Raw genomic sequence first — 17367 nt, forward strand, 5'->3', positions numbered from 1 at the left:
TGTCTCAATCATTTGACATTAATTATCAATGATTGCAAACTTTTCCCCCGATGGCATATTGCAGTAGCAACATCAAACCAAATTTTTGCCAACATTATATCAAAACTATTCACTCTAACCAATTAGTAATAGTAGATAGTCATACTCTTTTACACTAATATACACTACTAAATAAACAAAAGAGGAATCATCGGGTGGACGTTGACCTAAAGAATATCAGGTCTTTGTTTTGTAGTCGCCGCACGGTAAGCCTTCTCTTCTTTCATTTCTTTTCTACTTAATTAAGTATTAAAAATGACAAACCTCCACTAACCTATTTTAATAAATAGGATAAGTCATAATGGTATTTAAATAAATTAACAGTTTATCCCATCAATTAAATTACTTATCTAAAATTGTTCGTCAACTAAATAACTGTAGTTACGAAATAGTCCTAAATTTCCAATTTAAAATTTATGAAAAGTGTCTTTTATAAAAGAGAGATGATTCATTCTCAAAATGACCTAACGGGTCATTATAGAAGTTCCCACACACTTTGATGAAACCCTAGCTTGGAATTTGGAAAGGAGACTTGAAGCTTGAACAGTCCTTGAATCACCTTGGGAGAAACTTGGGGAAGAACACTTGAGGGTTTTGAGAGAATGAGGGTGAATGGGTAGGGTTTGAGTCTTAGAAATGGTTGTAGGTCCTCAGAATAGGCTAGAAATGATGTAGTGTAGCAGTTAAAAGGGTAGGAAAATACCCAATTAATCTTGACAAAAATCTGTCAGACAACTTCTACAAGAGGCCTCTATAGACCGTAGAATCTTCTACGATCCTTAGAAGTCTATCCGTATAAAGGGACTTGGAAATCTGAGTTTCTGAACTTTGGACCACAAACAACTTTTACGATACGTAAAATATTGTATGGCCCATACAATCCCCTCATAGAAGTCAAGTACTGAAATGTTGAAGTTTTGAAGATCTGGTCTACGAGACCAGTCTACGGACCATAAATCAATCTATGATCCGTAAATCCTCTTTGTTTTGTACAAGTTTAACTTTTCAAACTTTCTGATTATTCATCCACGACCGGTGTCTATGACCCATAGAACAAACTACGCCTCATAAACTTAGGTCGTTAAATGTCAAGTCAAATTTCTGATTCTCTGAAGTTTGGCTACGAGACACATCTACGACTTGTGGTTCCTTCTACAGACTATAGATGGTGTCTATAAAACCTGATCTGGTATAAAATTGAAAAACTTTCTGAACTCTTTCAAGACTGATCTGAACTAGGTACTTTTGGGGCATTACAGAACTTATGGACCATGAGGTGATCATGGCTGAAATGAACAAAATAATGAGAACCAAAGACGATGAAAGGGTTTATTATATGACTCATATTGTCTAAGTATACATCAAGCTCGACTGTTCAAAGATATCAAATTTATTGATTGGCCAAATATATCTGATATATGTTCACTACAAAAAGTTCAAAGAAAAACTTACTTATCCAGATGCAAGTAATCATTGCTTTCAAATCACACAGTTTTTTCATGCATATGAACATATGCATTATATAGAAATTCCCCATTCATATGGCCAATTGTTAGGTTTGTGTTCTTTCAAGATTGATCTTTGAAGATAAGGTGTGAATTGAAAAATGTGGGTGTAATCTGAATCTGAAAATATAGTGGAACTAAGTGAAGGGAAAAAAAGTCATTTCTCTCTCATTGGTAGAATGAAGGAAAGTTGTTCTTATATTAAGAAACACTTCATTTAGCTCTTAAATGGTTAAGAAGATAGTGTCTCCTCACACCGTCGTCGTCACGACTATGGCTCTTACAAATGATATGATTGATTGATAATTTTTAGACAAAATTGTATTGATAATCACTATTAATTAATTTTTTCTTAATATTAATATTAATTTTCAAAATAATGTATTAATTAATTTGCATAATTAATTTAAAATTCACGAAAAATATTCGAAAAGGACATGTTCCTTCTGAACAGACATTTCTCCCAACAAACACCATAAATGTTCTGAACAAGTGACTCTATTTTGAACAGCTAAGTTCGCACCTATTCAACTCAAAGTGTTGGCTATAAATAGTGAGATTTTTTCTTAGGTTCTACATCAAAAAATTTGCATCTTTTATATATATTTTTACAAACAAAAATATTTTGTCCAAGTGTGATTTGAAGCATGACTCTTGAAATTCACCGAAGATATTGAGGTTTGAGGTACTACTACGTTAATATCAGGTATATCCATTTCTTCTCGGGAGAAAGTAATCTAAAGCCTTGGGTACAACGAGGAATTAAATTTCTTAAGGACACACATGAATTTTGCGGTCTCAAATATTTATTTAATATGTTTAGGATATTTGTTTTTTTAGTTTTCTTTGTTCTTCTAGTATTATTGTTGAACACAGTAACCATAAAATCCCACTAGCTTAGGGCTAATTACATGCCTTACGGTGAGTTTTTGATATTATAATTTTTGTCATATTTCGGTCCCCATTATCTGGCACGTTCAGATACATGTATATCAGATACATACTAAGTAGATACATCTAATTATGTGTATAAATATGAGATGTAACTTAAATGCATCAATTTAGGAGCAAATCATGCATATGTATTTGTCGTATCACTAATCCAAAAAATATCAAAATTCTTCCCATTTTTTTAGCATTTGAAATCTTTTCAGTAGTTCTTCTTGGAATTTCTTTTCCAATTCTTCCCTTAATTTAATATTTATTTTCCAAAAAAAATCAAACTTAAATTTCTTTTCATTTTTTTAGTATCGGTAATCTTTTCAGATAGATACATATAACATTAACTCAGATATATATACACTTTATCAGATACATAAACTCTTAATTAGATACATGTGTATATTTTGTCAGATAGATGTGCACCTAATCAACGTCATTCTCCTCCACTCCAATTCTTCCTTTAATTTCTTCTCCAAAAAAATTCAAAAAATTCAAATTTGTTTTCATTTTTTTGAGCATTAGAAATCTTTTTTCATAGATACATATAATCTTAATTCAGATTCATTTACACTTTATCGGATACATGAAATCGTAGTTAAATATATGTGTATATTTTGATATATGTACACCTAATTAGATACATTATCCTCCTCTCCTCTTTGTGTCTCTCTTCTCTCTAACTAGAGATCAACACCACCTTGTTACTTGTCTCCTCACCACCATGAAATCGCCGTCTCCGACAAAAACTCCACCAAACCAGCAAAAAATCTCGCTTCTCTTCTCCTCATCACCAAAACCTCAGCGAGCCACCAAAGCTCCAACGATACTCCATCTCCAATAGGTATCAAGAAAACGCTAGCGAAAATCGATACCATCACGGTCAAGTCTAAACTGAATAGAAAGTAGTTTGGTTGATGAACGTGGAAGAGGAAGATTAGGAGAGAGGGTGGGTTTATTTGGAGTGAAGAAGTAAACTAGAGAGTATTTAAGTGGGTAGAGCTCTATTTTAGGCTATTTTTAAGGTGAGATATATCTTAATGTATCTGATCCAAATCTGATACATAATTAATAAATAGTGGGTTAATAGATAATTATTTGATAGTATAAACTGAATTAGTAGATATGATATGAATGTATGTCTAATTATGTAATTTTTCCTAAATCAATAGCCTAAATGGATCCATCATGATGCCTTATACAGATCCTGAAAATTCTTAATTTTTGCCTCTAAGGTTAATTCTAGATTAAGATTTTTACATATGAATAACTCTTCAATTTTTTTTCAATATCATAGACTGCTATAAATATAGGTTACTATAATTATTATTATTGATAAAATATTATTATCACTTATTTTTTGTAGAGAAAAAAATTGGTACAAATTTGAAGGAGGAGTAAGGTACAAAGTTGCATTAATGCAACTCATAACATAAAAATCATCTAAGGTGAGACATAAATTATTGATGTTCTATAGATAATCTAACGATGATAAATATCTCATTCTTTGTACATGTTCTTTCACCCATGGAACAATAATCATAGGTACTTTTCATGTTCTTTCTATTTTTGGGTAATTAGTTCGATCTTATATTTGAATTTTGGATATAGAAAAAATCACGATAGGGAGATAGAGTCTTACGAGATGCAAATTTGAAAATTGAAATCTTAATGCAAAGACCGAACATTGGATGGAAAATAAAAAAATGTGTGAATGTTTACTTTTAAATTTGAGACATTGCGAGCAATAACAAAAAAATTTACATAAGGAATTGTAAAATTTGAAGGAAAAATTACGTAATTACACACCTTATATTACTATATTCTCTAATATTCCCTACCATTTGTAAAAATATCAAAAATCCCTCTTTTCTTCTTTCTCTCTCCAACTGACTAACTTATACATCACTTTTACTGTCTTCCCAACTATGCTAAATTTACGCCTAATTTCAAGTTCCAATTACAAGTAGATTTTTTTTAAAATTACAATCAATGTTCTTCTCAAATTCAAACTTCTAAAAAAAATAATTGATTTTTTCCCTTCTCTGTCATCTCAATTCTTTCCATCCTCTTCAAACTTCCATTAATTTCTATTGAAAACTTTTGGTGATTTCATCATAAATTCACTGATACATATGGAACCCACTCCATCTTTTAGTGTTGGTCTTACACAGTTAAACCAACATCAAGGAATACTTATTTCATCGAGCTCTGATTCGATTTCACCGGGCTCTGATTCGACTAGTGAAGGGTATAACGAGATTCGATTCAAACATCATAACGATTCCTTAGTTATGGATACCTTACGTGTGAAATCAAAATCTCCAGTTGCAAAATCGAAATCTCTAGTTCAATAATTCCCCCAAAAAGCAGAATTTTTTTAAGGTGTTATGCCCATCTCTTCCAAACATATGTGTTCTTCCAATGTATATTGCTATTTTTTCTCTTTAAACTTTATATTCTCGAATACATTTCAATGTATCATTCTGAAAATCCTTAATGATACATAACCATATCTGATATAAATTAAATGTATCAGATATCTTTATTTTTTTATTTTTTTAATATTTGATACACAATTTATAGGATGATACATAAGGTTCTGCAATGTTATTTTTAATTATGTTCATGATACATAAGGTTTATTGCTTTTTTGCGATGTTCATGATACATTATTGTATTAGTCATGATACATAAGGTTTACTGATTGTTGCGATGTTCAGAATTCTATATTTAATATTTTTTAGTGATGTTCATGATACATAATGTGTTTCATTATACATAACTTGTTATGTATTTATATGTCATCAAATCGAGATATTCATCTTGAATATTTCAATGAATTTTGAAAATTGAAAGAATGTTATGATCTGCTTGAATGAATTTGAATTTTGAAACTGTTGAAGTTATTATTGTTAGGGGTTAATTACATGTTTGTATTATGTGATTTCTTGAAAGAAGAGATCTTAAATTGATATACATTTCTTTTCCATAAATAACTCAATCATATTAAATGCTATGTACTACAGATATATCAGGAATAGGACTTATGTATTCAAAAGTGGGCAAAAAAGAGGGATTTCGGGTAATATCGGAAAGAGTAGGGATAAATTGTAATTGAACTAATTTAGTATGGAATTTAGGTAAAATTTATAAATTTTAATGGTCACTTCATTATTTTGAAGGTTTCAAATCATGAAACATAAGAAAATTATAAAAGTATTGGATCAGTTGGTTGGGTTGGGCTATGAACCATTGTTTATCCATCTTAACTCAACTCATCTTAGTCCATCTCAACTTTGGGCAGAGTTGGACAATGATCTATTTATTGCATGAAAATGTACATCCGACAGAAAAAAATCACCTAAAATGGCCGCAAGTATATGTAATATATCAATATAATATAAACAAAGTATAACCATGTACATATGATGTATAACTATGTATCAGAGATGTATATACATCCATATACACTATTTATACAATATTTAACATTGTAACAGTACATCTTCCTTAATGAGTTGAGTTTTTTCAATTCCAACCAACTCAAATCTCTTATAAACGATCTCAAATTTTAGATATTATCTCCTCTCAATATTTTGATTCTTTTGATATATTATTCATGCGAATCGATTCACGTTTGTCACTTGCGATATGTCGAATTTTAAAATTTGATCTTTGAAACTCTTCAATGGCTGATTATTCCAAAAACAAATTACATGTTTTTTCTTTCTTTCTTCTTCTTCCATGGCTGCTTTGATCTACTTCTCCATTAATTTTCTATAGGTACAACATATATAGAAAATTTGATGAACATGTCTATGGAGTAGAAATTGTCATGACCCGATTTCTCAGGTCCTGATGGCGCCTACTATGATCTTCCTGTAGGCAAGCCACTCATATTCCAAAACTGTGAGTAATGTGATGTTAGGGTAGAAGACCTACAATACGACTAAAAACAATAAAGAAATAACATGATCACAAATAAACGACGGAAACACAATGAAATATATACAAACCAAAAGACCCCTCCCAGAACCTAGAAGTCACATGTACAGAGCTACTACAAAAAAAGTACAAGTCCCAAAAGTGGACCACAGAAACAAGACTGTCTCAAAAAGCAAAAGACAGACAAAATATATATACAGAAAGAGATGGATAAATCTAGGATGTTGTGTGCTCACCCTCACCTCCGATCAAGAATGCAGTTGGCTCCAATCAATGCGATAGCTAGTACTCTGACCTGAATCACGAAAACAGATGCAGAGTGTAGTATAAGTACAAAAACAACAGGTACCTAGTAGGCATCATAGGCCGACTGAGCAAGATAAGCAAATGTAGACTGAAATGCGAGAACTAATAACCACTGAAGATAGAACAAGAAATCAAGGTAGGTATGTACACGATCTCACTCAATAAACAAAGAGAGAGAAACTAGCTAAATCCATCGGGCTCCTATAAACCCGACGGGTATGCTTGTGCACAAGTCAGAAAGTAACAACTTGAACGGACTCCCATAAGACTGACAGGAGCAAAGATAGCTAAAGTAAAACGAGATAATCCGATGAAGTTCCAATAATGCCATAACTCTCCGCGGACTTGAACTGAACCAATCGAAAAGCTTGAAGCTTTAACCAAACCTGAATCATAGTGAAGGACTTGAACCGAAGAATCATAAGAGTACCAGGGACTTGAACCGAAGAATCATAAGAGTATCAAGGACTTGAACCGAGATTTGATAATAACAAAGGACTTGAACCAAGGTGTAGATAATTGTGGACTTGAACAATGTGAAAGAGAGACCAGGACTTGAACCAAGGTAATATATAATCATGGACTTGAACCACATGTAAGAGAGACCAAGAACTTGAACCAAGGTAATAGATAATCATGGACTTGAACCATGTGCAAGAGAGACCGAGGACTTGAACCAAGGTAATAGATAATTGTGGACTTGAACCAAGGTAATAGATAATGTGGACTTGAACCACGTGCAAGAGAGACCAGGGACTTGAACCAAGGTAATAGATAAACGTGGACTTGAACCACGCGCAAGATAGACCAAGGACTTGAACCAAGGTAATAGATATTCGTGGACTTGAACCACATGTAAGATAGACCAAGGACTTGAACCAAGGTAATATATAATCATGGACTTGAACCACGTGCAAGAGAGACTAAGGACTTGAACCAAGGTAATATTGGCGGTGGACTTGAATCACGGCTAAGTAAGACCATGGACTCGAGCCAAGGCAATAATACCAAGGCAAGGACTTCAACCCCGCCATGTGGAGTGAATTAGGGACTTAAACTATAAATAGAGGCAAATCAGTCAAAATCAGGATTGGCGACCAACCAAGCGTCACGGGAAGCACCCCCAATCCGAGTGCCATCAACAAATCACTCTAGCCCGAACCACATCCAACCAAGATCGACAAATAGACTTTCTGAACTAAGAATCTAGCAATGCGGACCCGATAGAAAGGTAGGACATTATGGAGATAAGGTTCCAAAGTTGTGTTACTGTTTAGCCAAAGCTTAGACTATTAGACTCAAGTCTGCTATATCAATCTACAGGGAGCTAAGTTGTTCGATACGACGTCGGAGAAGTTCTAAGGTCCAACGACACCAAAATCGCACAAGTCTAAGGGAACACTAGTCTAAGCCTAGACTAAGGCCAAACATGCTTCCAAAGACATAAACCAAAGACACAACATACACTACAAAGTATGGATGATCAACAATAACAGGAGACATGCTTTAACTGTCCAAAAATTCCCCGAAAATAACGCTTAGGACATGAATTCTAGGAATTTAGCATGCTCGACGCCCAAACCCCTCCAAGATCATACAATTCAGTATACTAATTCCTAAAACATGCTCAGTCTAAAGAGGGAGAAATCGTAGCCTGCCTGTAGGCCGATCGTATGCACTCCAACTCACCAAATCAGAGCTTTTCCCTTTCGAATGGCCTCCAAACGCTGACAGCTATCAACAATAGAATCACAACATCAATATGGTCATTTTGACGTTAAGATTATCGAATTCGGATAAGGACCAGTTTCTGAGTCAAAAATGGGAATGTGGGACCCAGTCTGTAAATTACGGAATTAACTCCATACAAGGATCCTCTATGCCATCCCTAACTTGTTATTCAAAAAGGAGCACAATTCGGCGCTCAATACAGCTCAAGCACACACATGCACAAAAATCATATTTTGATCACCATTAAAGACATGGGCAACAACTAAAAGAGAGAAAACAAAAAACCAAAATGAAGCCTCAAAAGCCAAAACCAATCACACCACAATGATCCTCGTAAGAAACCCCGCAATTTAGCCTCAAGAATCACTGAAAAAGGATCCAAAATGTTCAAGATATATCTCAAAATTCACCAAAATTGGAAGGGTAGCAGCGATAAAGCGAATCTTACCTCAAATGAAGCTTCAAATGTGAATTCCAACCACACCAACGCATTCTCCTCGAAAAATCCCATAAATTAGACCTTTGAGTCACTCAATTTGAGCTCCAAATGCTCAAGAAATCGTCACTTGAATTTCCAAGTAAATGTTGAAAATGGCTGCCTTAAAAGAGGAGAGGTACGGTGCACCAGCACACCAGCAGATTATTTCTATGTTTAAAGTCTCTGATGGGGTGCTCAGGATTCGTTCGGAACACCGTGCACACAAACAAACTATGCTACCCCACTGAATTTGGTATTCCCGACTCAACTACAGTCGAAAATTCCAACGGAGGTCATCTCGACAAAAGTGGATCCAACGCTCAAGCACCGTTTTAAGCCAAAATCCAGAAAAGAGCTTGAAATGAGACCAGAAGCCTCTGGACACACACAAAAGGTCATTCTAGACCAAACTCAACATTTTAGAACTAACCGCACTGTCAGAATTCTCATTTGGGCTCGTTTTCGAAGAATGTTGACCAAAGTCAACTATTAGCCAATTTTCAAGGCTTAAACGCCAAATGGCCCCAAACTCGTATTGATTGCATCGATACTCGTGCTGATCAAGCTACTAGCCTAATTTAAACATTCTGGAGTTGATGGAACTGTCATAAATCCGTTTTGAGGCCATTTTCCCGCACTTTAATTCAAAAATCACTTTTCAAGTTATAAAGGTATTCCAACACGGAAACTTGCACAAAATCCAAACGAATGACCAGATAATCAAGCTACCGGAGCCAGTGGGTCATAAATGACCTGGAGTTGCTATAGAAATGCTCTAAACGATGAAACGGAAGCAGTATAAGAAAAATAACTTGAATAGTCATTATAGAAATAAAGAATAAGACTTCACTTGGAATCTTGCATTCCTTTTCTTGTTTGACACTATAATATTACCAGATTATATATATATGATAGCACATCAATCTCTTAGTATTTCGTTTTTCAATTATCCATTTGTCAATTTCCCATACTAGTTGTTGTCAGAATAAGGTCCTCTTCCTCAAGAAGAAGGTTAAACATATGTTCTAGTATGGCTTGAATTCAGAATTTCATTTACAAATGCGTGAAGTAAACTATTTATAGATTAGAATGGTAAGGCTTTAGCCAATAGAAAGCTCCTATCGAAACCCTAAAGTACTAAAACCACTGATAAAGGGTCGTGTGGTGATGCCGTTAGTAATTCCTTCTAATATCCCTGCACAAGATCGTTCGCACACCTGACCCTTCTGACAATTTCTCTTTTGTCCTTTTATCCACATCATCAGGGTACAATTCCTTTTGTCACATCTCTTCTCTCTCGAAAGAGAGAAAGAGATCGATCGAGGGTGTTTTCCAGAGGAGTCGATTTTCGAGTTCTCTTCCTATCAATCTGCACTGTTCTTCTTCACGCCACGTACAACAGACAAGTTTCACCCAATACTACATGTTTACAAAAAATGAAAATACAGAATGACAGGCTCTCAAAAATAAATTTATTTTCATCAGCAAAATTTTATGGATGTTACCAAATGGTCGTATTAACATGATAGTAGTCTGTCATCTATAAGAACAAATATTTGTGGACTCTTATAAAATGTCATTTATAGAAAACTGGGACTGCTTAACTATCTGAAGACTCCTCCACTCCAAATGCAGATGACAGTAGTAATATCAATCTGAAAATGAATCTTCAACACACATAAGTGTTGGTATTTGGTCATTATGATCAACAAAGTTAATCTTGTTCAATCTCACACATCCAAGCACTTTCTCCGGTAACTCCTCTGGCTTCTGTGCCTGCATGATTTATCGATGAATTTAAGTTTTATGCACTGATCGAATAAAATATACATTATTGAATGGTAACGTTAGAAGTATTAAGTAATCTACACTGATTCTGTTAAAAACAAATAAAAGAGAAACCTGAATTGTTAGACCAAGATCCAGTATCCCGAATCCTAAACGCTCCCTAAAAGAGTCGAGTCCCTTTCTTGCAATGTAGCTGAAGTGATGAATGTCAAGATCAACTTCAAAGTAATTTGGCCCCTGCAATAAACAGAAAAAAGGGAAATAGACTTGATGTTCTTGTCCGATAACATCAAAATATTGCTTAACTCGAGATAAAGCAAAGGGCAAAAGATTTAAGTTATATGCACTGATATTGTCAAGACTTTGTAGATGATAAATTTAGTTTAACCTATTATACCATGTTAGTTACTATTAACCTAATCATGTAAATATCTTTGATCACAACGTACATCAGTGCATAGAACTTAAAACTCTAAATCAAAAGGATAGAGTATCCACCTGATAAAAGCTGTGTTGAGGACGCGAAAGCACGGGCTTCTCATTGTAAGCATTCAAAAGCTTACTTTCAGTAGCATTTGAAACAAGCTCATCTGGATTAACCACTCCAACCATAATCTTCAACCTCTCTCTAAAAGGAACGGATGATTCTCTAACAAATCCTTTAACCTTTTCCATATCATCCTCAACTAATCTCTGTTGTACGAACATAGAAATGAAAATTTAATATCGAAGCAAGTCATATTGAAAGTTCTCCAATCACCTATTACCTCTTTCATGGACAAAGGCAGATGGAGAATTATAATCACTAGGTTAAACGGAACCAGCAACTTTGACACAAAATATAGATGTGTAAGAGAAAAATCACTGATAATTTCAAAAGTGTAATGGGTTCAGTGCTAAGAGCCTAAAGGTTAAAGCCACCAAATTTGAAATCTTGATTCACCTCTTCTTCATGAATAGATCTATATCATGCAATACGAACGACAAAAGAGATTTAATAAAATGTAAGACAAGCTTGTTTCTTATTAGTTTAAGCAAGAATTAGACATTTTGGCCATTTCTTCCCAATAATGATGTAGAGAAATATCACATTTCTAGAAAAAGAGAGAAACCATGCAAGCAAAAGTCTCTTACCAACTACTACCTACTTGCCGGTGAAAATGGAGAAGGCGTTCTATGAACTATAAAATTGCTCCAACCAAAGAATGGAGCCTATCTTATAAGTTTCGCATTTATTCATTATCATATCTCTTAAGTAAGATACCAGGAAATTTGCTAGACACGAAAGTACCGTGATGCTGTCCTGGAACTGGGGAGAAATGTCTTTGTCAAAAGTTTCAGAAATTTTGAAATATATTACAAGGCTCAAGCCTTCTCCGTCACCATCACCAACGAACATTGGAGCGGGATAAGTAGGCAATTGAATATTGACAATAAGTAATGGAGGAAATTTTCCAACTCCTTTTACAGAGGGAAGCACAAGGTGTTGTGAAATGTGATTTATCTTCTTAGGACACACAAATAAATCAACCCCAATAGGAGTATATGGAGACACATTTGGAGCAGGTGATTTTCTCTTGTCCCTGCAAGATTAAACAAGGATATATATGGATAATAAATAATCATTTACAAGATATATTGTCACATTTAAAAAGAATTCCACTTAAGAGTGTACCTGAAATAACTATCGCTACGTAGCTTAAAGTTGGAGGGATCAATCTTTGACCAACTTCCTGCAGTTAACTTTTCTTCTGTACAACAAGGAATTTGCAGCCCGGCCCTTGGACGATAAAGATATTTTTTTGATGCACCTACAAGCATGGATGGATCCAAGATTTAAACTTAATTGGTTCACAATTCTCAATTATGACTAAATCATATGACATTCTCAACAATAGGTTTGTTCACCTATTTTTTAGATTCTAGAATACATGTAAACATATGATACTTAAGTCTTACTCAATCCCAAAAGCTAGCTCATGAAAGGAGGATTGTCCAAGTCCATATAAGCAGACCAACAGTTCATTCCCCAACCAATATGGGACTCTAACCCACTCCAACATCCCCTTCACGCCCATGCCCAACTAGACTGAACAATATAGCATGAGGCCCAAACATGGAAGAACCTTACTATGACACCATCTAATCGAATGAAAGAAGTAATATCTCTATTCATGAATATATAAGGTACCTATACAATTACAAGGAGTCTATAAATAAAAGGAAATATTCTAGATTCGCTCCTGTGATTTGGATACCATATTCTGTAACGACAAGAAAATCAATTGCAAAGTTATCATCATATCATGATCTCAACAAGGATAAGATTACCGATTAGACTCATAAATAATAAGGAGAACACAGGGACGTCATGGGAAAAAATGCATATAATCATCTTTGCACATTAGCATGATTTAAGATGAAAGAATAATATCGAAATGGTAAGTGTCGAGGTACTTACAATATTTATCATCTTCTTTACCATCCACAGATGTTCTCTTTAGAGAAAGCCTTATAGTTGATTGCTTTAGTTGAGAAACTTGGCCTGATTTTGATGCACTAATGATCTGTTCATTAAAACTTAAGGAAGTAACCAGCTTCGGTTGGACATTCTTGAGCACATTCTCTTGGGTTTTCTCCAGCATACCGAGTTTATCCTCTTTAACACTATTAAAACTTCCGTATGAACGATCCAAATATCTCTTCCTTTGAGCACCAAGGACTTCGTGCTTCCCAAGGGACGGAACTTCATAGCCCTGACCACCTATAAGTGCAAGTCCTTTTGGACTTTGAACTCCATCTTTGAGCAAAAATTTATCTGATCTACTGCCATCTATCTTGAGATATCTTTCATGGTACTCCTTGTACTTAAGGTTGTTATCCATAAAGCATGATGAAGTTTCATATTGAAGCACTTGTCCAGTTTTTGGGAATAGATCTACAAAAGTTAAGAGTATAAATAAGTAAAGAGAAATCGCACGTGGAGCTTATTATGTTGGAAGGGATCATTCTAGCAGCTAATTAGCTAATAGAATATTGATGTCAAAATGTCGATAGGCAAAAAAAATAAAAAATAACAGATGTTCATTACCTCCATAGACGCTACTGAAGTCATCATCTGAGTCGGAGTCAACGTTGCTGCATGTATCAAACCAAGCTTCTTCTTGGCTAAGAACTGCAAGCATGTAAATTTTCTAATCACTTTGAAACTTTTAAAGCTAAATTTCTTTCAATCATTCATTCCTTTCCTTTTTAGGGGGGAGTAAAATAGGCAAAATTAACATAATGTGCATCATAAGAGTAAAGATGAAAGAAGAATGTACTCTTTTGGCATTCTTCTCTTCGACAAAATAGAATCTCAAGTATACTTCATATAGGTTTATTTTTATAATCAAATGGACAATATTATTTTGTGGAGTATACCATAAAGGATGAGGGTTGACCACCTGCGCAAACTAATTAATTCATGGATGATTCCTCACAACACATAATACGTCACGACATGCTCATCTAGGCAAGTGTCAAGCCCAAATATATGAAAATGTATAGTTAGGACTCATACAACTGACCCCAACTAGCTGGAAAATTGAAGCATAATTATTATTATTGCTGTCGTTGGAGTATACTCATGTTTAGTGTGTGTTTGGTTGATCAAAATGTTTTGGGAGACATTTTCTCTACAGGAAACTAAGAAACCAACTTGTTTTCTAAGAAAACATTTTCCTTGTTTCCCGAACACACCCTTAGTCTATCTCACTTATTCAATACGAATCCTTTACATTCTTGATATCGGTTCAAAATAATCACATACATACCAGTAGCATCTGTTTGAGTATGATGCCACTGCAACTGAGTAAGATGATATTTGGAATTGGAGACCTCAGATCTTCTAACAAACTCACTAACAGCAATGTGTGGTCCTACATCACTGTTTCTTCTCCTGGTTCCTTCTACAAGAGAGATCAAATTCTTTCCATGGAATTTTCTGTGACTACGACGATCATGTCTCTTCTTTACTTTGATCGTATGGCCTGGAATCGATACACAAGCGCCCATTTTTCTGACTCACCTCACAAATTTGTGTTCTCCCATTCCAGATGCCAATTACAATTGTGGAACAGAAGTGATCCAACGATACACTGGACTTGCTGGTCTAAAATCTTGAATCCGCCACTGTCCAATAGAATTATGTAAGTTAATCAATCAATCCAAATTAAAAGTAAATACAACCTTAACGAAGTACTAACATCTTGAACTAACTGTACAGTCTACAAAGGCGGCGGCCGGCCAGTCTCAGAAGAGCAAACATAGAAAAAGAAGGATAATTGCTTAACTCTACATAAACGTTCCGAAATTGTACCAACACACGCCAATAGGACCTGCAGAGTAGCATTAAGTTAAGTCAACTTGAATTAGTCTTGATTTAGCAATTCCTAAATTTTCAACAGCATAGTGAAACTAATAAAGTTAGGATAGAAACACATCATAATTTCAGGTTTAGTAGCAGTGGAAAACGACTAGAACTAAGAGCTCTGATACCATGTTGAATTGTCATCTCATCTAAAATTTAAACTATTAGAGAGGATACACTATTATTTAGTATTTAATTATACCTTCAAGGTCGATGATAAAAGTAGAGAAGTAAGGCTGCTCTTTGTTTTCTAATTGAACTATGTACATGTAGTAAAATATCTATTAAAACAGTAGTATATATTTATCAAGTGAGTAGACAATTTTACAAAGGGAACACACTTGAATCACACTAAGGTAAAACCTTTAACCTATAAAATGTGATTGCAGATGAGAAAAGACAAACAATGGAGACAAAAGTGAAAATGTCAAAGCAGAGAAGCATGAGCAAAGAGAGGACAAATAAGTTGTTATTTCTTTCACTTAAGAACCAATTCATGACTTATTGTGGATGAAATGCACACAAACTAACAAAACCATAAAACAAACTCTATGTTAGAATAGAAAAAAAATTGCAAATGTGTTAAGTTCATGATGAACACACATAACAATGGGCAGATCAGAGCAACATTATGGCAACAAAATATGAATCAACTAAGTGAAATCGGGGGAGGAGGCTGACAACGTTATCCAGAGAAGATAAAGAATTTTAAAGCCTTTTTTACATCATTCTAGGGTCCCCTAATCCTCCAACAAGTAAAGAGAAGAAGAAAGGAAAACAAAGGCAGTAGAACTAAAAGTAGATATAATGAACAAGCCTCAAAAGCTCTACTACATAATCCTTCAATTGACTTGATTAGTTAATATCTAATAAAGTGCAATAAATGTGTGAATATTTCAAGTGAATATGTTAGAATACACATTTTTCACCAAGGCGATGGATGGAAGCATTGTAGTGGAAAACTGATCTGAAATGAAGTCTTTCGTCTATAAGCATTGGAGAAAAGATATAATATGAGCCCAATCGCTCTTCTCCAATGGTTTTAGTATGATGGAACAGGGAAGTAGCAGATGAAGAAACTGAAACACAATAGAAGAGTTCATTTCATCACGCAAGACCCTTGAATCAACCACGACTGCCATAAGAGGTTCACTTTGGTTCTCTTCCCTACGAAGAGGGATCAACTGAAGGTAGCATGTTTCTCTCTTAGAGAGCTGGGCAGCTTATAAAATGGTCACCTTAAAACTTAATAAGAGCACTTAGTGTACTGTTACGGGATACTTGCAACTACATGAGTACATACTGGTAAACATTCCACCATAACGTTGATCTATTAAAGTGTGTAATAATCTCATCTAAAAGCTTAAGCTGCTAGAGAGAGCGCACTTTTATTTACTTAAAAATATTCTCAACATGTGCCACCCTCATGCAGGGGGCTCTTTTCATTTTCGTGGGCAAAGGATGTGGAAATGGATGACATGAGAATCAATCCCAAGACCTTAGTCTGCTTTAGTACCATGTTGAAGTGTGTAATCATCTCATTTAAAAGATTAAGATGTTAAAGAGAGTATAATTTTATTTACTTCATTATATTTTCAATACATTCGTTACGAGTACGATAAAAAAATGTGAAATCATTATACAAACCATGATATCAACACTCGGAGGGAGGAGCTAGCAATTATAACAAAGGGATTGAGAAAAATGCTAGAATGCCACATTTGAGAATCAAACTTGTAACTTAAAAGCAATTTTTGAGTCATCTTTAAATCATTACATTAGAAGCCAAGGGAGATTTAATTTATATATACATATGAAATATTTTGTTACCTATCAACATAATATAATTTTTCAAAGGGAATTCAAAACGATCAAACGGTGAATTTACCTTAATAAGTAAAGAGGAATATTGATAAAAGAAGATTGGCTTGGTTTCTCCCTCTCTTTGGGAAAGAACAAACAAGAAACAGAAAGAGAGGGAGAGATCACAATTCCAAATCTTCTCTTTTTTTTTTCCAAACAAATCTATTTATATTTTTGATATTTTCCCCGTTTTATGTCAAAGGAATTTTGATAGAGTGATTTTTTTAATATATATAGAGAGAGAAAATGTAAGGAAGAAGTAAAAACGGAACGTTCTTTTAGCTGCATGTGTGACTCTTTGCTTATTTCCTTTCCACTCCGTCCATTTTATCCATGCAACCCTTTATCTCCCTTCTATT

At 34.5% G+C, this 17367-nt stretch overlaps 1 protein-coding gene across 2 annotated transcripts; it reads right to left on the reverse strand.

Moving 5' to 3' along the window:
* Positions 1 to 10411: 10411 nt before the first annotated feature.
* Positions 10412 to 15124, reverse strand: LOC129895384 (uncharacterized). 2 transcript variants are annotated; one of them, XM_055971096.1, is made up of 9 exons: positions 15069 to 15124; positions 14550 to 14907; positions 13826 to 13909; positions 13196 to 13672; positions 12410 to 12545; positions 12026 to 12317; positions 11233 to 11427; positions 10849 to 10971; positions 10412 to 10722 (listed from the first exon to the last, which is right to left on the reverse strand). In XM_055971096.1, the coding sequence occupies exons 2-9, from the start codon at positions 14788 to 14790 to the stop codon at positions 10597 to 10599; spliced, it is 1674 nt and encodes a 557-aa protein (XP_055827071.1). In that variant the 5' UTR covers positions 14791 to 14907; positions 15069 to 15124; the 3' UTR covers positions 10412 to 10596. The 2 variants fall into 2 exon arrangements, with proteins under 2 accessions (XP_055827071.1, XP_055827069.1); XM_055971094.1 differs by having other exon boundaries at positions 14982 to 15107.
* Positions 15125 to 17367: the final 2243 nt, after the last annotated feature.

The sequence above is a fragment of the Solanum dulcamara genome, chromosome 7, assembly GCF_947179165.1.
Source record: "Solanum dulcamara chromosome 7, daSolDulc1.2, whole genome shotgun sequence".
NCBI classification, from domain to species: domain Eukaryota; kingdom Viridiplantae; phylum Streptophyta; class Magnoliopsida; order Solanales; family Solanaceae; genus Solanum; species Solanum dulcamara.